The 20,938-nt window shown below is 33.5% G+C and overlaps 2 protein-coding genes across 2 annotated transcripts; both read left to right on the forward strand.

The window, feature by feature from the left end:
* The first annotated feature begins 7,815 nt into the window (after positions 1 to 7,815).
* LOC107459979 (3-phosphoshikimate 1-carboxyvinyltransferase 2-like) lies at positions 7,816 to 8,618 on the forward strand. The gene is made up of 4 exons (XM_052252752.1): positions 7,816 to 8,031; positions 8,106 to 8,223; positions 8,426 to 8,483; positions 8,614 to 8,618. The coding sequence occupies exons 1-4, from the start codon at positions 7,865 to 7,867 to the stop codon at positions 8,616 to 8,618; spliced, it is 348 nt and encodes a 115-aa protein (XP_052108712.1). The 5' UTR covers positions 7,816 to 7,864.
* A 2,956-nt stretch (positions 8,619 to 11,574) lies between these two features.
* Positions 11,575 to 12,647, forward strand: LOC107460107 (uncharacterized). Its single transcript, XM_016078436.3, has 3 exons — positions 11,575 to 11,888; positions 12,072 to 12,284; positions 12,386 to 12,647. The coding sequence occupies exons 1-3, from the start codon at positions 11,694 to 11,696 to the stop codon at positions 12,458 to 12,460; spliced, it is 483 nt and encodes a 160-aa protein (XP_015933922.1). The 5' UTR covers positions 11,575 to 11,693; the 3' UTR covers positions 12,461 to 12,647.
* Positions 12,648 to 20,938: the final 8,291 nt, after the last annotated feature.

Here is a 20,938-nt window from a genome sequence, read left to right on the forward strand (position 1 = left end):
GGTATTTTTTGTGTGTTGCAAACCTCTCTGTAGACATCCACAAGAGACACCCGAAGAGGGGTGTAATTGTGGTATTTTTTTATTTTCTCTCCATGTCGATCTTCCTTTTTTCTGGAATCTTTGTCTTTATCCCGAGGGGTGAACCCTACTTTTGAGGTCTCTCCTAATCGGGAGTTTTCCTCCATGTTGATGTACTTTTTCGCTCGCTCCTGCACCTCGTTCAGATATGTGGGGTACTTCTTTGATATGGATTGACTAAAAGGCCCTTCTCCCAGGCCATTAATGAGACCCATGATGACAGCTTCTGTTGGAAGGTTTTGTATATCCATGCATGTTTTGTTGAATCTCTCCATGTAGTTACACAGGGTTTCCCGCTCTCCTTGTCTGATTCCTAGTAAGCTCGGAGCGTGTTTAGCTTTGTCCTTTTGGATGGAGAATCTGGCCAGGAATTTTTTATCCATGTCGTCGAAACTTGAGATGGACCTAGGAGGGAGATTGTTGAACCATCTAATTGCTGTTTTTGTTAAAGTAGTTCGAAAGGCTTTGCAACGAATTGCATCTGAGGCATCGGTGAGGTACATTCTGCTTTTGAAGTTACTGAGATGATGGCTGGGATCCGTAGTGCCGTCGTACAAGGTCATGTCTGGGAGTTTAAAGTCTTTTGGGATTCTTGTCTTCATGATCTCTTTGGTGAATGGATCTTGGTCCTTGCGGGTGCTATCTTCGGGAGTGGATCGGCTCGCTTTAGTCTTGACATCGGCTTCAAGTTTTAGGAGTTTGTTCTCCAATTCCCGGTGTCGCCTTATTTCTCTTTGTAGATCCTTCTCGGCCTCTCGTTGACGTAGAGCGTCTTCCTCAAGTTGTTTTAACCGATCTTGAAATGTCTACAGGGCTTCCTCGTTTGGGGAGTCCTTATTGTTGATTTGGGGAGTATCTTTTGGTGTTGTGTCCACGTTTTTATGCGGCGTTCCTTCTTCTAGATCTAAGGTGTGATCATTGTCATGGTCGTCCGCCATGGTAATAGGATGACTTCCAGTTCCCCGGCAACAGCGCCAATGTTCCGAGGGTTACCTGAAACTAGAGGTCGATCTCGGACGAGATCTTCTATGCTGGTCGGAGCTGCGGAGTCCGATCTTGATGATGGTGGTCGGAGTCGCTGTGTCTGACTCGTTGGACTTGGTGATGATGCTGATCCTTCGTCCCCGGAGGGTGGGGGGTACCTGCAAGGGACTCGGATGCTTAAGTTAGCAAGGGTATTAAGCAGGTATTGAGTAGAATCAGAGTATGAGTTATACCTGGGTGCTCCAGTGTATTTATAATGGCGTAGGGTGACCTCCTTAGATAAGATAAATTAGTTATCTTATCTTTATCTTTTATCTTTTGAGTGAGGTCATCTTATCTTCAAGGGAACCGCCTTTATCTCTACGGGCTTGGGCTGCCCTTGGATTCGGGACGTGTTCCTCTATTTGGGCCCTTTATTGGGCTTTTCCTGTGACTTGGCCGAGCTCTTTGAGAAGAGGTCGGGTCGTCCTGACCTAAAGAGGTCGGTCGCTTTGTCTGTAGAACATCCTGGGTCGGAGAGCTCGACCCATGGTATGAACAGGGTGGAAGCAATTCCTACCCGTACTGATGATGCTAACACCGTTGTTTCAGAAACCATATTATTTGTCGCTTTGGATCACCATGAGCAATCGTGAGTGATCAAGGCACTCACTTTTGTAACAGGAGACTAACAGGTTTACTAAAGAGGCATGGGATAATTCATACCTTCATATTATAGTACCTGTAAATCAGACATTTTCAATACACCAGAGAGAGTTTAATTATGGAAAAAAAATTTACTTATAATTGGATCAAATATATTTACAGCATGTGTTCAATTTCTTACAAGAGTATATAACAGTTACATTAATCAGTGTCAATATCATTAGAATCTATCTGACAAAATTGACTCAATAACAATGAGGATGGTCTAGACAGTCTTATTGCATGACTTCCGCTAATGGCTTCAGCTTTGTCTTGATTCATTTCATGGAATAGAAGACATATATTTATTCTTACATTTTTTACAGCTTTTTTTTTGCCTTCCATTTTTACTGCAATAAAAAATACACCCATAGATATCAGTTAGATATACTCATAGATCAACCAGATACACACAAACCGATTTCATAAGTATTTGATGAGATCAGTTCAAAATGATGTTCAATTGACTCAAACATCGATAAATATACAAGCTCAAGCAATATTACAATGTCAAGCAATATACAGCCAAGGACAAGTAGTATTAGAACATTTGCAACAGTTGACTATATTAAATTATATGAGTTCAGAAATATACACCCAACAAATTACGCCATATACACCCAACAATCAACCATATACACCCAACACATTACGCCATATACACCCAACAAATTACGCAATATACACACAAAAATCAGTTAGGAGAAGAACTAGAACAAGAAGAACTATAAAAGCTAGAACAAGATGAACGATAAAAACTTAGATCAGGCACATACACCCAAACGAATTTCATAAGTATTTAATTAGATCAGTTCAAAATTATGTTCAATTCACTAAAACATGGATAACTATATAAGCTCAAGCAATATTACAATATCAAGCAATATACACCCAAGAACAAGCAATATTAGGACAGTTGCAACAGTTGATTATATTACATGATATGGGTTCAGGAATATACACCCAACAAATTACGCCATATACACCCAACAATCAACCATATACATCCAACACATTACGCCATATACACCCAACAATCAACCATATACACCCATATAAATTACTCCATATACACCTAACAAATTAAGCAATATACAACGAAAAATCAGTTACGAGAAGAACTAGAACAAGAAGAACAGTAAAACCTAGAACCACTTTGAAGAACAGTAAAACCTAGAGGAACTTACAAGAAGAGTAAAATCTAGAATAAGAAGAACAGTAAAAACAGTGATATGAGATTTAGAACAAGAAGATCAGTAAAACCTAGAAAAACATAGAAGAACAGTAAAACCTAGTTCTTCGATTTCGAAATCAGAAACAGAAATGAGAAAAATGTACAAGATGAGTAAAATAGTAACATACCTTGAATAATATTTCTTTGTTTTTTCTAGAGATTGTTGATGGAGAGTTCTATCTTTGCGACGAGTTCGACCTTGAATAATGTCTCTTCAGTTTGGAATGTTGCTCGAAACTTTGTGGTTTGTGTTTTGTTTGAAGGAGAGGAAGAGTTAGCCATGACGAACGCTTATTTCAAAGAGTAACCGTTTGAATGACGCGCGTGGGTTGACGCTCCATTCAAAGAAAATGAGTGCGCGTGGACAAGTTATTAAGCTGAGTTAACTTGTAAAGCTTGTAAACCTTTTTTACTTGTATACGTAACAGGTCCATAAAAAAAATCGGACTAAGAACTTCTTACTTTATAGAGTACTTTGTTTATAATATATTACATAAGAAATATCTATGATCAAATTTAGCCCTTAGGTCTCGCAACAAACGTAGCTTTTATCATTAGATTTACTGGGCTTGTTTAATTTTTTTTTTAATTGTCTACAGATCCTGTTTAATCGATTTATTTTTTAAAAAAATAAAATAAAATAATTCTATTTTTATTTTTTAGAGACCAAAAATAATATTTTTTATTTATTTTAATTGGACTAATAAATTTAGATAAATAAATCTCATAGTTATTTATACATATTTAAATAACATAATATAATAGATATAAAATAATTAAATTATTAAAATAAAAAAATAATAATTAATTTAATATAAAAATAACTTAGTATGAAATATATATATAATTTAATTATAAACGAGTTTTAACCAATTACCTAACGGTTTAACTAATGGCTCGTTAACTTAATATTATGATCGATCGATTATCGGTTCAGTTCTATTCTGGTAGCTGGTGAATATCGTTTTTCATCCAAACTTAAGGATAAAGTCAAACCTTACTAGTCTGCTTGGACAACATTAGATTTCTGCTTTCCGAATATTTTATTCAATATATAGAGTAATCATGCAAATAAAATTAGTTTCTTGAATCTTGATATGTATGTGCACCTTTTATTAAATAATGTATATTCACGAGTTGGAATATCATGATCAGAATTCATGACTATACCCCCCATCAGCCACCCAACCACTCGATATAGGTCGTAGTAATCTGATTATCTTATTTCTAATATTCTTTCCTTTGTGCATTTCGAGGGTAAGTGGATGCTTTTGTTGTTGAGAAATTTTTTTTTTGGAGTTAATATTTAAAGTGGTCATAAATTTGTAATCGAATTTTATTGTTATTTTTAAATTTAAAATTTTTATCTTTTAATTTTGTTCTTGCTTGTAGAATAGGTCGGCTCCTCGTATGGAACGTTTGCCGGACTATTTCTTCAGGAGGCTGCACTACTTAGCTCGTCAATTTCGAGCTTTTTCTTTTAACTCGTGAAAGTGTAGACAATGAAGGGGGAGAGCGGGGGAGTGTACCTGTAAAGACACTCCAATGCTTAAGTCAGTATGAGATTTAAGTAAGAAGTGTGTGAAAAAGATATTTTTACCTTGTTTTTATAAGATCGGTTCCTTATCAATAACGGTTTTTTCTCAATATCTGTCTTGGTGAGGATCAATAACGCACTACTAGAAAACTTGTTATTACAGATGGAAATTTCCGACGGATTTTATCCCACGGAAATACAGACGGAATTTCAGACGAAAAAGAAAATCCGTCAATAATTCTGTCGAAAAAATTAATTTTTTTTCTTTGAAAATGGTTACAGACAAAAAATCCGTCTGTAATTAAATAGGTAAAATGCTATATTTTATTAAATTATTACAGACAAAAAATCCGTCTGTAATTTAAATTTTCCATCGGAAAATATTAATGTAAACCTAACCTATCCCTTCTCTCTCCCCGTGGCAGTCCCATTCAACCTGTGTTTCGTGCTCCATTCACAAATCAAACACGAGCTTCTTCCTCTCTCCCTGGCACTAGCTACTTCTTCACTCCGTGGCTGCTACTTCTGCTTCTTCCACCGCGGCCGTTGCCGTTGCCGCTGCCGCCGCCGCTTGCATCACACAATCTCTCTCTGTCATCCCTTGCGTCCTACGAGATCCCTCCGCCGCCGCTCTCGTCGCGTCTACTCCCATTGTCGGAGTGCTCTCTCTGCCGCCGCTCTCATCGCATCTGCTCCTCTGGCGCCTCTTCCATCTAATTTCATCTTACTTTCTCAGTTCTTCTCGTAACCATCTCAAATTTCAGGTATATATATCCTGATTTTGTGATTCTGTTCTTCGTGATAAACCTTAGGGCTCAGGTTTTCTGTGCCAGTTTTAGGTTTATCATACTCTACTTTTGTGCTTTATTCGAATCTGCGGGTTTACTCTGATTTTGATGATTTTTTTCTGCAATCGAAGCTTTTCGTTTGAATCATTTGCTTGGACGAACATTGAATCTGTTCTGTTCTATTCTGTTCAAGTAATTTGTAATTCAATTTGAGCTATTTGTTTGATAATTATTTACAACTTTCATTGTTTGATAATCATTTGCTTGTTATTCAGTGTTACAACTCAAGATCTTATTGACATTATGCTTCTAAATTTGCTTCTAAATTTTCGATATCTTCACTCTTAACGATGGATCTGTAACGCCTCTACTCAAGGTTAGGGTTTAAGCTCTCTTTCGTGCGCACTACTTGTTCTTATTTCTGCTCGAACTCATATTAATTTCCTTGTGATAAATTTCGAGCTTCTACCATTTCCTCAGCCTCCACCTCCTGCGGCCAAACAAATGCTTTCTTCTTTAACTTTTGCCACCAGTGATATGTTTGTCTCTACACATCATAGTTTTTAGCTTTGCTTCGATTTAAGTGTTTTTTTATATTTTTTTCGTTCCCCTTTCATGTGAAAAATTACCAAATAGCTATTTGTTGTGAAGGCCATTCTTGTTTCAGCTAATGTTTATGTTGCCATATTGGTTTTTTGCTTTACATTTTCAGTTGTTTTTATTCTTGCTTTCTTTCAATGTAATTTTCTTCTTCTCATGTTAGTCAATTTTTTCTTTCGCAACTTTATTATTATTATTATTATTATTATTATTATTATTATTATTATTATTATTATTATTATTATTATTGATGTTGTTATTATTGTTGTTATTGTTGTTGTTGTTGTTGTTGTTGTTGTTGTTTTCACCAATTACTTGATCGAGATGAAAACAGGAAGACAAAACAACAAATTGGTTTTAAGAATTCTTTGATCTTCGACACAAAGCCTATAAGTGATGGTCGGGTATGATAATGCTTCTTTTTATATTGGTTCTCTATCTCTATGATTACACTTGGATGTGTCACTGATCACTACATTCTTGGATGTCTTTATGAGAATGCTGTATCTTATATTTAGTTTTCCTGATGTCAAATTGAATGCCAGGCTTTGTGCTTTTCCCTTGAGTGAATGAGGAATAGAAAATTGGATAGAACATGAAATATGATTGGTGGACTCAAGAAATCCCAAACTACATGTTCCCAGTACTAGGTATATATGAATCATGTATTTGAAAGATCAATACTGATTCTGCAACTTTTCAACAAGAATAGAGTAGATATATACTACTGCTACTTTTGGTCACGTAAATCAATAATCAGATCATTTTTGGATGCCATTGCAACATTTCTGATAGAAACAGAAAGCAAAGAGAATGAATGTAGGAAAACATTGTTGGGTCTCTTTTGGTCTAATTGTTATCCTCATTGATGTTTTTTTTGTTTTTTCTTTTGTTTTGATGAATGAATGTAGGAAAACATACCTATTGAGGAGGTTTTTGAGAATCTGAGATGTAGCAGAGAAGGTCTCAGCAGCAATGCTGCTGAGGAAAGACTCGCCATTTTTTGCCCCAACAAGCTTGAAGAGAAAAAGGTCTAACCTTTCTCTCATTTCATTGACCCCCACATGAATTTTTCTTTCTCCTTTTTTGTTTTGGTAAATTATCTTGTTCTGGGTTGTGTTTTTCAGGAGAGCAAGTTTTTGAAGTTCTTGGGATTTATGTGAAATCCCCTTTCTTGGGTTATGGAGGCTGGTGCTATAATGGCAATTGCTCTTGCCAATGGAGGGGTAAGTGTGCTTACCAGCTTCTAAAACTTGTTATTAGCAATGGAGGTGTATCAAACTCTTGAATTAACTCAACTTTTTGCTAAGTTTAGGTGAACTCAATCTGAGTTTGATTATTTTGTACTTTCTCTTATTATTATTATACAGGGTAAGCCTCCTGATTGGCAAGACTTTGTTGGTATTATCACTTTGCTTGTCATCAATTCAACCATCAGTTTCATAGAGGAGAACAATGCTGGTAATGCTGCTGCAGCTCTTATGGCTCGTCTCGCTCCGAAAGCAAAGGTGTGGGATTCAGTGTCATTTTCTTATGTCCTTAATGTTTGCATTGGATACTGGTATTGGACAAAACATGCATTGGATAAAACATAATGAATGATCTTTCTTCTATTTTAGAATGACAATTACAAGCCACTGATTGGTTCTTGAATTAAATAGTGAGAGGAATGTTGGATGAGGATTTTTCTTATCAAACTTTATCCATCACTTTTATAATTTTTCAGTCAAATTGAGAACTGAGTCATGGACTGTCCTTCGAAATGGGATTGCTTAATTTTCTAAAGTTACTTACAAACTCTCAATAACTTTACATAGATATGGTATTTTAATTATAACTTCTCTGAAGAAAAATATTGTAACCGGTGTTTATTTGATCCTTTTCAAATGCTTTTATTCATCTTATTTGCAGGTGAAGTTGTCTGGATCAATTAGCAGTCCAAACTTGACTGCATTGCTCATGGCAGCTCCTTTGGCCCTTGGTGATGTTGAAATTGAGATTATCGATAAACTGATTTCTGTTCCCTACATTGATATGACTTTGAAACTGATGGAGCGCTTTAGAGTCCATGTGGAGCACAGTGGTAACTGGGATAGGTTCTTGGTCCACGGAGGTCAAAAGTACAAGTAAGTTTCTATTATTGAGTTGTAAAGATTTCAGAATTAAATTATTGTGACTATAATTGGAAGTTTCCTACCAGGTCTCCTGGGAATGCTTTTGTTGAAGGCGATGCTTCTAGTGCCAGCTACTTCCTCGCAGGTGCAGCTGTTACTGGTGGGACTATCACAGTTGTAGGCTGCGCCACAAGTAGTTTTCAGGTATGTGAATCCAATGAACTCTTATGACATGAATCCTGATCAGATTATATTTTTCAGTGGAGCCATTTTGCATTTCGCTTAAAAATGCCCTGAGCTTCTCTTAACTTGATCCTTCTCTTAACTAGAATTTCCCTAGTGTTGTTGAATCTTACGATGAGTTGTATTTGCTAAACCGTCTGAGGGTTTTTTGGCGTGTGTGCAGAATCATCCTGCTGTTGTTGTGCCTAGGCTTTCTGATGGTTTGAATTTGCTTAGCCCAGGTGAGTTCTTTCAAATGTTCTTTTTCATTCTGCATTCTGTGAAAAATCCTTTAATTATTTTATTTTTGTTTTGATCTCTGTTTGCTTTTGTTGTTCTCTCTGTTTTTCTAGTTTTTATTCTTTGGCATAGATTGATTTACTCCAATTCCAATTCAGATTTTAATTCTATTTCAGTCAGGAGATGTCAAGATTGATGTCAAGATTAACTTTCAATGTGGAGCTTGATGCTGCTAATGCAACTTAGTTATCTATTAATATTTTAGATTATTCTATCTTTAAGTGCTAAGTGTAATTTGTGACATTCATGTAACATTGGGATGGTCATCTTATTTTTTTTTGGGTATTTTTTTATTAAGACAATGAGATATTGGCCAATGATGTTGAAAAATAATATCCAATTTTATAGGTATCATGTAATGAATATTATGTTTATTTATGTGATTTTTGGCATTCTTTTTTCAATTTACAGTGTTTGATGGAGTAAATTTAGAAAACAAATCTAAAGTATTCATTTTGCAATGGAAAAATCTAAAAAAAATTCTATTTTATCTCACTGACGGATTTACAGAAGAATTTTCTGTCTGTAATTAGAACGGGATGATTTTCCAAAGTTCAAATTACAGACGGAAAATCTGTCAGAAAATTCGTCTGTAATTACAGACGGAAAATTCGTCGAAAAATCCGTCTGTAATTACAGACGGAAAATCCGTCGGAAAGTTCGTCACCTTTGAGAAATGGATAGAAAATTTACAGAGAAAAAATCCGTCGGTAACTGCTAAAAATCCGTCTGTAATTTTCCGACGGAAAAAAATCCGTCGGTAAATAATTTCCGACGGAGCTTTTACAGAGGGACAAAATCCGTCAGTAATTTCGTCGGTAACCAAAAATCCGTCTGTAATGAAGACTAAATCTGTCTGTAAATCTGTCTGTATTAATCCATTTTCTAGTTGTGACGTATCTGATCATTATGTTGCCTTTTACTCGGCGGTTTTGGTTCATAACGTCAGTTTTGCCGAGTTATTACTCATGAAGACAGTATTTATAACGTATATTGTTGAGTTATGACGACGAGGTGTGACGTATGATGTCGAGCTTTATAGGCGTAACGACTGTATCAAATTTAATAACAGTCGTTTCTAAAATATTTTTCGTCGACGAAATGATAACGTGATTGGATGGAAATCATATTAAAATTCACACTGGACTAGCAAATGTTATTATTTTATTTTTGGTGCCCAAATAAAATATAAGGAACCACTTTAAAGTTTAGAAATAACATTAAAGTTCAACTACAAATTTAAGAACCATTTAAAAATTTTTTTTTTCCCCGCAAAGCTATATCGAACTCAAAATATCAACCTCTACAAGGTGCTTTGACTTCAATTACTCGCAGAAAACTATTGTTATTCGGTTATATTCATGTGGAGGATTAGGGATATCACGACTTTGGACCGTTGACATGTGACATACACAAGTGTAGATGCAAATCTATATTACTCTACAATCTTATTATTACTTAAGTACTCATGGTTATCATCATGAACAATTTGGTACAAAGAGATTCCTACCTCAGAGATATTATTATTTATAAAAAAAGAGAAATGGAAGTTTCCTCTTTCCATATTACTTGTTCATACTCGAGGAGCTGAGGTTATTGTATGCAGTTTCTAATTTAATTGATGTCAAGAGAATGGCTAGCTAGTATGAAGATTAGATTAAAAAATGTCTTATTCCTCTCGACAAGAAGAAAGGGACAATATTGATTGACTTATATTTTTCTTAAAGCCTTGGAACCAACATTAATAAATTCATCAACTTGTAACATAAATAGTAAAAATTTCTGCTAGGAACTAACTAGGATCCAGCCAACTTCTGCCAACTTTTTAATAGATCAGATTTTAAAACCCATCTTAACAAAGGTAAGTTGATATATATAGATGTTTCTTCTACTAAACATTAAGATGTTTCTTTTTCATACTAAATAGATATTTTTAATATATTTTTTGAATTTTTTGTACTAATGATGTGGATATTTCTATTTTTTTAAGAATTATATGATTTTTTTTTAAATCTTATAGCTGGACATTTCTTTTGTTAAACATTAGGATGCTTTTTTTAATATTAAATAGATGTTTTTTTATATATTTTTGCGATTGTTCAAAAATAGCCCGTGCTCCACTACTCCTTCTTCCTTAAACAACTCCTGAAACTGAACCAGATTGTACTTTTAGTAAAACTGCACCACTTCCATCGGCATCGCAAAATTGTTGGCGAATCCAAAATCAGCAACACCACTAGGACCAGCCAAGTAACCGTGACGGTTGGCAAGCGAAAGCGGCATAAACTCCTCAGCCATAGGGTTCAACTTTGACAAAAGCTCCTCCAAATCCCTCGTCTCCCTCTTATAACTCTCACCACAGTTCTCCCCATTCTTTACCGCATTAATCCCAACGTACCCATCATTATTGATCACCATCTGTTGATTTTGGACACTGTTTTCATCAAACCCATTTCGAATCTGACCCCCCTGAGCCTTGTTCTCAGCAACAGCCATAATCACGGAAAAAAGAAGACGCACACACTCCCAACCCACTTTTTTAGATGTAAAAAAATTTTCTCCTTTTTTTTCGGCTTTCAGGTTTATCAGCTTTTAGGTTTTGCTTTGACGGCGAACTTTTTGAGAGAAAATTTGTGTGTATTATTGTTGGAAATGTGCAAGTTACTATAGAAAAAAAAGAGAATGTTTTTATAGTTTTTAATTAGGTTTAATTAATCAGTTTTTAATTATTTAAATTTTAAATTTAAAAAATTTAAAATTAATTATTAATAATTATAATTAATTTTTCAATTGCTTAATTCTTGACTGATTGCACACTTAGTTCTATATACTTTTCTAATAGGTAAAATAAAAGTCAAATTAGAGATTGTTGTGAGTTGCCAATAGCACTTAGGGGTGCCAAACTCCCAACCCCACTAAGCCCCTAAAACCAGCAACAACTATGTACGAAAGCTACTATTAATTTGGACTCAGTTGACAAAGACATGCAATGTCATCATTATTATTATTCTTAAACACCCTACTCAGTACTAACAAATATTATTAATTACGTTTTTCATGCTTCATCATCCATCTCCCCTGCTAAAGATACCAATCCCCAAATATACATAAAAACCAGAGTATTCCCGTATAGCTTTAGCAAGAACAAAACTATGAAGAACAGAAAAAGCTCTGAAGCTGAAGCTTCAGCTGGTGCTGCTGGCAAGAAGCACTACAAGTTGTGGATATTATCTGCAATTGTCCTTGTAGCTGTTTGGTTCATGTTCACTGGCTCCCTCACCCTCAGATGGTCTTCTTCTAGCTATAATGACTTCGATCCTGCAAATTTCGACGATCTCGATGTGCTGGTATGTATGCTATACCCAGTGGTTTTAAGTTGCATTAGTAAAATTGCAACCATAACATTATTGTTGCGCTCGCTAATATGTTTTTCCGTTTTAAATAGAGAGAAATTGGGTTGGAAGTTGGAACTTAGATGTAACAGTTTTGACTTGTTATGATTTGTTTGATGTCGTGGTTTTTTGGAATAGGAAGTGGAGGAGAGAGAGAAGGTGGTGAGGCAGATGTGGGACGTGTACAGTCGCAGGCACAGTACGAGGAAGTTACCTCGGTTTTGGTCGGAGGCTTTTCAGGCTGGTTACGAGCATTTGGTGAGTGATATTCCCGCCATTCGAGATGCTGCAGTTTCAGAAATTGCAAAGATGTCCTTAAAACAACTTCCTATTCAACTTCAATCTCACTCGGTAAAATCAAACTTAAACATTTAAATCTCAATTCTTCAGATACAAACTTGCTTACTTAGTTTTATTCATATAGTAATTATGGTTTCACTTTTCATGATCAGCATGTGCAGAGCCCCGAGGGATCAAGAAAAATTAAGGAAGCAGAAGGGAGTGATAAGATGCATAATGAAAGTTGAGTGTGATCAACTTCGTGTAGAGGTATCAACAGAGTGAACTGTGAAGCCGTTCCATTTCCAAGGGCTTGAATATCAAAGTATAGTATCTCCTAATTGGTTGTTCCAACTTTGAATATCGTTACTCAGGGCAATTGTACTTCCAATCATTACTATACAAAAATTCTGACTTGCACAAATTGAAACTGAAGTACTGAACATTATTGATGAACAAACTCTGCGCAGATATCAAATATCTTCCAATAAACAAATAAGTTAAACAAAAAGAATATTGATTTTTGTTTTTGTTTCGAAAAAAGAATATTGAATTATTGGTCGACATTAAGAAAATTCTACAGTGCGCTTTTATAGGTTCTGTTTTTTATTGGTTGATTTTTTTGGTTATGGAAAAGGTGTTGGTTTTGTGCAATGAAATGGAAGTATGGATAAAATTTGTATTGCTACTGTGTGAGTCCAAAAAGTAAGTTATGTTTTACTCCTTTTTTTATTTTTTTTTCAGGAAAATAAACAAAGGGAAATAAACAAACCTAACCCGTATTTTGTTTTTTCTAAGGTTTTCGAATTTTTTTTTATTCCATTTAAGTCCAAACGCAGCCTGGATTTAGCTATAGGCAGTAAAAAAAAAATTTTTTGAAATATAACAAAATGCATGGTTCGTTTTGCTTTTTGTGGTAGTCTTTTTTGAAAGATACAAAATGCAGGTTGCGTTTTATAGCTGTCAGTTTTTCTTTTTTGAAAACCTAAAAATGCAGGTTGCATTTTTTGTAAAAAAAAAATATTTTAATCAAGAGTCCCGCAAATAAAATACGAATCAAGACTCATTCAACTTGTCTCACTTCACTTCTACTCATTCCATTCTTCTTTCTTGCACATTTTTCGTATTTCTTAGTTTTTTTTGACAGTTAGGTGTGTCGAAGAAGTCGGATTATATGAGGTTGAAATTATAAAAAATATTGCGAATTTACGAGTGTATTATAATAGTGAGGTTATACCAAACACACATGAAGGAGTGACTTTTGTTTGTGAATGTCCGTTGTCATTTGCTATTCCATGTACCATGAGTTTTATAGAGTTGCAAAATGGGCTTTGTAATAACATTCAAAGCCACATTTCGAAAAGGATAAGTAACATTTTATACAGGAATCCTGTACAAGTATTGGTGGTTGATACAGTTTCAAATGATGCCCATCACTGACAATGGCAGTATGCAGCAGATGTTATGTATTTATCAACAAACACGATTTCACATACCGATGATAGAGCTGTACGTTGAGTTCGAACAGCAGTCGGCATTGGGCGCGGTTGGCAAGGAGGTCAATGTTGATGAGCTCGAGGATATAGATTGGGAAGAAGATAATAATGACAGTGAAGAGGAGTTCGAAGCCAACTGTGAAGTCGATGACGAAAACGATGGCGGAGACTCAGCAGTGCAGAATGACCTCTCATTTCGCCTACTCGTGAAACGTGTCGAAACTCAATAAACGCCAGTAAATATCTGGCGGATCGAATTTCCTGAGCAACAAATTCCTGATAGCCTTCAAGAAGAAAAATGATAATTATTTAAATTCTGAATAATATCAGTTAATAGTTTATTCAAAAAATAATAACAGCAATATTATTAAACGGTATTTATTTATTATTATTCATAAAATATTAACAGCAATATTTATTTATTTATTATTATTAAAAATAATTTATTTATTTATTAAACAATTTTTAAAAAATAATAAAAAATTATTAAACAATATTATTTATTATTATTATTATCCTAAACGATATTCTATTATTAAACAGTATCATGTATTATTAGAAAGTATTAATAAATTATTAAAAAGTATTAAACATTTATTTATTAAACAGTACTATTTATTTTTTATTACAAAATAATGATAATCATTTATTATTATCATCCTAAACAGTATTCTATTATACTAATCATGATAACAATTTTTTTCTCCAAGACTTGAGCATAATAATAAATAACAATAAAATAATAATAAAATTAACAATAAATTTATTAGTTAAAATATATAAATAAAAAACATAAAAATAAACATATTTATTCATCATAAAATTAAAAGAAAAATTACTTACTCATTGAGGATGATTCAAATATTCAATAATGTGTTCTTCAGGTAAAGTAAAATTATGAATCATTTTTTATTCTTCACTAAATGAAACTCCAAACCTTCATTGATTCTTCCTCCTTACAAACTTACTCTCTTTCACCCTTAACCCCAATCCTTTCACTCTCAAAACTCTCACTCACAGCAAGTAAAATGAAAGAAAAACGGTGAAACACTCCTGATCTGCGTTTTGCTTTTAAGGCCAGCTCCACCACTCTCCTTTATACGTGTCACATATGCAGGTGGGGAGGCTGCCAATCGCATGTTGCGTTTTGTCTGTGCACCCTGCCAAACGCATGTTGCGTTTTGGAGTTTCGAGGATGGTCAAAGTTGCAAGACATGTTGGCATGCGGGGGCAGGAACACGTTTCGAGGCTTCCTTCTCCTCTCCTGCCAAACACAAGCTGTGTTTTGCAGCTGCATGCAGCTTTTTTAATTTCAACTCAGTCAAAACGTAGCCTGCGTTTTACAGGTTACTGACTTTAGCAGTTTCACATTTGTGAATTACACACCATGACACAATATAGTTGCACATCATCATTTTAGCTTCTATAAATAAATTAATTTCTATTTTTTATTGATCTGGGACAGGTTCATGTGTTTTATTAATAAAAAATTTAATAGAGGAATTTTTTTTCGTTTAAGAAGTTAATGGAATTGAGGTAAACAAAAGCAAAACACAAATCTGAAGCCATAACCCCAACCAATAGAGGTAAGCCCATGAGCTATAATAAAATTGTCTTTCTTTTGAAGACTATGCACAGAAAAAAGTATATTTTTTGGAGTAAATGGTCAAATTCGATCTTCAAAAAATCATGCAATCTTTATTTTAGTATTCAAAATTTTTTTTAATTAAATTCATCACTGAAAAGTTTGAGTTAGTCATGTTAGTACTTGTGCCACTTTTCTCGCTAACATCGTTAATGGAAGCTGACTTGGCAGATTAGGAGTACACCTCACTATATAAAACGATATCATTTTAAGTGTTTGAGAGATAAATCGAAACGAACATCGTATCTACTAGCAACGAAGACAAAATGTCAATTTCTCACACTTCAACCACACGTTCCTTCGCTCTTATTAAAAAAAATCCTTGTTCTTCGTTGCTCGCTGAACTCAGCAACGATGCTCCATGGAAGATGATTGAGGTTGGATTCAAACACGCGATTATACGGAGGGTGTCATGTGCATCTTCTTTGGTCGGTTCTACTACAACATTTTTGCTTTATGAGCATGCTTTTTTTGTCACGGCCAAAAACCGTGACTACAGAACTATAGACTATCTATGGTCACAATTTTTTGCCGTGACCTAAAAAAATAACTTTTGGTCATGGATTTTAAAAAAATCATGACCAAAAACTACCTATGGTCACAATTTTTTAAAAAAGGGTGACCTAAAAGGGTTTATGGTCACGATTTTGAACATGACCTAAAGGGATCTATGGTCACAATTTTAAAGAGTGACCTAAAAAGTCTACGGTCACTATTTTTCAAAAAAGAGTGATGTCTATGGTCACAGTTTTTGGGGGTGACCTAAAGGAATCTATGGTCACGATTTTGAAGAGTGACCTAAAAGAGTCTATGGTTACGATTTTTTAAAATCGAGTTACCTAAAGGGATCTATGGTCACGACTTTTGAGAGTGACCTAAAATGGTTTATGGTCATGGTTTTATAAAAGGGTAACCTAAAAGGGGTCTATGGTCACGATTTTGGAAGGTGATGTAAAATGATCTATAGTTACAGTTTTTGAAGAGTGACCTAAAAAGGTCTATGGTCACGGTTTTGCAAAAGAGTGACCTAAAAAGGGGTCTATGTTGCAATTTTTTAGGATGACCTAAAGGGATCTATAATTACGGTTTTGAAAAATGACCTAAAAAAGTCTATGATCACAATTTTAGAAGGTGACCTAAAAGGGGTTTATGGTCACGGTTTTGAAGAGTGACCTAAAAGGGACTATGGTCACGGTTTTAAAAAAAGGTGAACTAAAAAGGGTCTATTGATGAAGATTTTCCAAAACTCGGCAGGTGCACCGAATCGTATCAAGTAATACCACGATGAGTGGATATTATTCCTACGAGAATTAATGGACTAAGCAAGCAATAGTTAATTGGTTATTCTAATTAGATAATTGAAAACCTGTGTTTGAGAGAATTCCAGTGTCAAAAATAGAAACATAAAGAAAAGTAAATATAAATGACTAGAGAAAGTAATATGAATGTGAATGGTAAGATTCTGGAGATGTTCATTCTGTAGGAAATATAAATGATCTTTATGTTCATTTATTTGAGGTATGCAGAGATCAATTCATGACAAATCATAAATAAGTATATTTCGATTCCTTGGCAATTTAATTTCTTTTTAATTACTTAATCGTTAATTTTTTAGTCAATTAATTAAGAAAAGAAGTTAAACACAATTTCGATTTATATTCACACAAAGTTCAAGAGTGATCCTAAGTTGAATTATATGTCATTTATTCAAACTAGTTCTAATCCAATTGAAAATAATGAGAATTATAAAGTCGCACACTTTTTAACGCTCTATTCCTAGTTAGATTAAAAAATTATGAGAAAGAACTTTCAAGCTAATTCAAATATTAAATTTTCCAAAGTAATACTAGAATACAAAATAGAGTTAGAATGTTTTTCAACAATTCAAACCCTTAGGGATGAAGAACGAAAATTTAATCATGAAATAGATCAAAGCATAAACCTCAAATAAAATAAAATACTTAGATTAATAATCTATAAAAAGATGAACAAAGCTCCTAACCTTAATAAAGAAAATTAGTTGCTCATGGTGCAAAAAAATAAAAAACTAGGATTGTCTAATGTGGTAAAATGTCTAAGATCCTATGATTATTTTCTTAGACCTTTTATATTCTAACCTAAACCTGATTTTCAAATTTAAAATAGAATTAAATCAAATCTTTTCTAATTAATCTAAAACTAAAAGTAATTTTCTCCTTATGATTAAGATTTAAAGCTTGGTGTGTTATTTTATTAGAATCATGGACTTGCAACTTACTCTGGGAATTGAGTGAAGTGGCTTGACACTTGGATAATTTGCATGGTACTTCAAGGTATTTTAGTGGTCATTGAAAGTTAGCCCAAGAAGATGGATGTGGACGTGTGCATGGCATGCATGGACGTGTATGGGCATTGTTTTTACAAACTGAAAGGTGAGGGTCGTTTTTTGTCCAAACGAAACATCCACTATAAACATATGCATATTGCTTTGAAACTCTGAATGTTAGCTTTCTAAGACCGCTAAAACTACTTCATTTGGACCTTTATAACTCAAGTTATACTCGCTGAAGTGTGAAGAGGTAAGGCTTGACAACATCTACAAATTCTCTTTGCACTTTTCTTGGGCTTGTCTTCAATTCTTGGTCCCTTCGAAGGTTGTTTCCTTTTGCATGCTACATTCCTTGGTTCTTCCAAGGGCATCTTTGGTTATCATTCTCCTCTTTTGTTCTTACTTAAAATTTTTCAACAACTTTCTAAACATATCAAACCTCAAAGCAATTCCAAAAAATATTGATTAAAGCACAAAAATCTCAATTGTAATAAGGAGATCATTAACTTTATTCAAAAAAATAATAAAGAAAATAACTAAAGAATCTCATGAATCATCTATGATCACAAGTTTGGTGGGTGACCTAAAAGATCTATAGTTAGAGTTTTAAAGAGTGACCTGATAGGAGTCTATGGTCACAGTTTTGGAGAGTGACCTATAGGTCACAGTGTTAAAGAATGACCTAAAAGGGTCTATAGTAATGATTTTACAAAACGGTGACCTAAATGGAGTATATGATCAAAATTTTGAAGCGTTTAAACCTATTTAAAACCGATTTAAAATGACCTGGTCAAACTTAGTTAAATCTGGTTAAACTAAAAAATATTATTTTCTATACATGATTCTTTTCATTAAATTTATTACGTAAAAAAAAGTATACTATAATATATTTTCTATGAATAAATAGTCATTTCTGATTATAAAAGATTCGGACGCTGACAAAACTGACCATAAAAGATTCAAACTAAAGTTATACCCATACAAAATAAGTTTTGTTCAGACAAAAATGACTCATTGTTAAATTTTTGTTTACAATTCCGTAAGTACCCCTCTCCCTTCCTCTTCCTTCTTCATCTTTCTTCCATTATCACTACCATCTTCACAATAAAATCTACCATCCCACCAGATTTACTCCTTTACTTCTACTTTTTTTTTATCAACTTTACCATCACTTCCTCTTCCATTACCATTACCACTACCACTACACCTGTCATCACATTTTCATAGTCATCTTCCACCATTGTCGTCCATCATCGCAACTGTTTTTTATATTCATCATTATCCTCTACTAGCACCACCACAATCATAGGTTTAACATCATCCATCACTAACTATATTCAATTAACAATCATAGAAAAAAATACACAATAGTGTAAAAATTTCACAAGTCAACAATAAAATTGAGTAAAAATTCCTAAAAATATTAAAACCAGTTACATTGATAAAATGAATAAAAAAAAGACTCCAAAATTGTTTACGACGAAGCTAAAGGAGAGGGATGACGAGAATCAAAGGATGGAAAAAGCTCAATTTTGCTTTACAAGAATGCGTCAAATTGCTCTACCTCGAGAATCAGCTATGGAGGGATCTCGCTCGAACTAACAGAGCCACTGCTAACTTCCTCCGATCAAATCTAGAACAAGTCCTCACTCACGTCGTCACCGACGACCACTGCGAACACCACAACACAATAACGGTTATGGTCTTACGAGGCGGAATCGAATTGGGCTAGCAACAACCACTGCCGCCTCAAGGACGATGCCGACGACAAAGGAGACTCCAGCGCTGCCGCAGTCAACATGTGCAAGAAATGTGGGGAGAGACAGTCGATAGTGTTGTTGCTTCCGCCTAGGCATCTCTGTCTTGCCTTTGCATAACGTGTGAGTCACCTTTTCTTTTTTTTTTTGTCATACTTTTGTTTTTAAACATTATCCAAAATTAAATGAAATTAGGTTTGCTTTTTTTTGTTTCTTTTGGGTACCTAAATGGCAGTGTAATTGTAGATAGATTTGACTCTAGAAGAAAAAAATTAGAATTTTTTTTAATGTATAGATTTGGTTTATTTTTTCATCTTTTTTAGCTCAAATCTTTTTATTCATATCTAGTGGGAGTAAATGAGTAGATACAGTGAGATGGTAGATTTTGCAGTAGAGATAGTAGTAATTATGAAAGGAATATGAGGAAGGAAGAGGAAATGAAACGGGTACTTACGGAATTGTCAACATAAATTTAATAATTGGTCTTTTTTGTCAAGCGAAACTTATCTTATATGGTTATAATTTTAGTTTCAATTTTTTTGTAAGTTTTGTCAGTAAATGTCTATTTACACACACTCACACTCTCTCTCTTTCTCTCTCTTCCCTTTTCGAGCTCTCGAGTTCTCTTTTTCAACTTTATTTCTCTTCCGTCGCCATCACTTACCTTCATTCCTTGTCGCCGATAAGCACTGCTAGATTTATATAATTTTTTTTGTTATTTTTTTATTTGACTTTGTATAATTTTTAATTATTTTTTTTAATTTTTATTGATTATATTAAAAAAACCAAATTAAATAAGAAAATGTTTCGAAAAAAGAATACTCAATTAAAGAAGTAATTTTTAATTAATTTTTAAAATTTTTATTGATTCTATTAGAAAGACCAAATTAAAAAAAAGTTTTTAAAAAGGAGTACTCAATTAAAGAAGTACTAAATTTTAACACATAAATTTAAATTGTATGTTTAGTTTATAATTTTTTAATATTATTTTTTAGTATTTTTTTATTTAATTTCATCTCCATAATAAAATATTTCAATAGTATAGTTTTCATAAATAATTCATATCCATCACAATTTATTGGTAAAAATATCTCAAGTTTTACTAGCTAATAAATCAATATAGTTTGTTACAATAAATTGATATAATACAAATACGTTTGTAAGTGTACATTATATTCATATTCATAGGCCTATTGTCTATATAAACCGTCCTAGTTTATTGTGTTTATTTTTTTATTAATCGTGTTATCCTAATTTTGGATATGTCTAAAATGAGCTCAATAATTATGTGATTATTGAATAAGCCACACTCATATAAATCATTAAATTTTATTAGATAAAAATTAAAGGCTAATATAAAAGAAGAGCATTGATGAACTCTAATAAATATAGAATATCTTAATACATAAATAAATATTTTAAATGGCAATACTTTAATACACAATACTTTAAACGACAATAGAATATTTTATTCTTAAATAATTAAATATAAAATATATAAATATAAAATATATGAGTAT

The sequence above is a fragment of the Arachis duranensis genome, chromosome 8, assembly GCF_000817695.3.
Source record: "Arachis duranensis cultivar V14167 chromosome 8, aradu.V14167.gnm2.J7QH, whole genome shotgun sequence".
Classification (NCBI taxonomy): Eukaryota; Viridiplantae; Streptophyta; class Magnoliopsida; order Fabales; family Fabaceae; genus Arachis; species Arachis duranensis.

What these genes read in the sequence shown, in the direction of transcription:
- LOC107459979 (XM_052252752.1), top strand. Translation starts at nt 7,865, where the DNA reads ATGGCAGCTCCTTTGGCCCTTGGTGATGTTGAAATTGAGATTATCGAT. An exon ending in CACGGAGGTCAAAAGTACAA is followed by an intron (nt 8,032 to 8,105) that starts GTAAGTTTCTAT and finishes GTTTCCTACCAG; the next exon opens with GTCTCCTGGGAATGCTTTTG. An exon ending in GCGCCACAAGTAGTTTTCAG is followed by an intron (nt 8,224 to 8,425) that starts GTATGTGAATCC and finishes GCGTGTGTGCAG; the next exon opens with AATCATCCTGCTGTTGTTGT.
- LOC107460107 (XM_016078436.3), top strand. Translation starts at nt 11,694, where the DNA reads ATGAAGAACAGAAAAAGCTCTGAAGCTGAAGCTTCAGCTGGTGCTGCT. An exon ending in TCGACGATCTCGATGTGCTG is followed by an intron (nt 11,889 to 12,071) that starts GTATGTATGCTA and finishes TTTTTGGAATAG; the next exon opens with GAAGTGGAGGAGAGAGAGAA. An exon ending in TTCAACTTCAATCTCACTCG is followed by an intron (nt 12,285 to 12,385) that starts GTAAAATCAAAC and finishes TTTCATGATCAG; the next exon opens with CATGTGCAGAGCCCCGAGGG.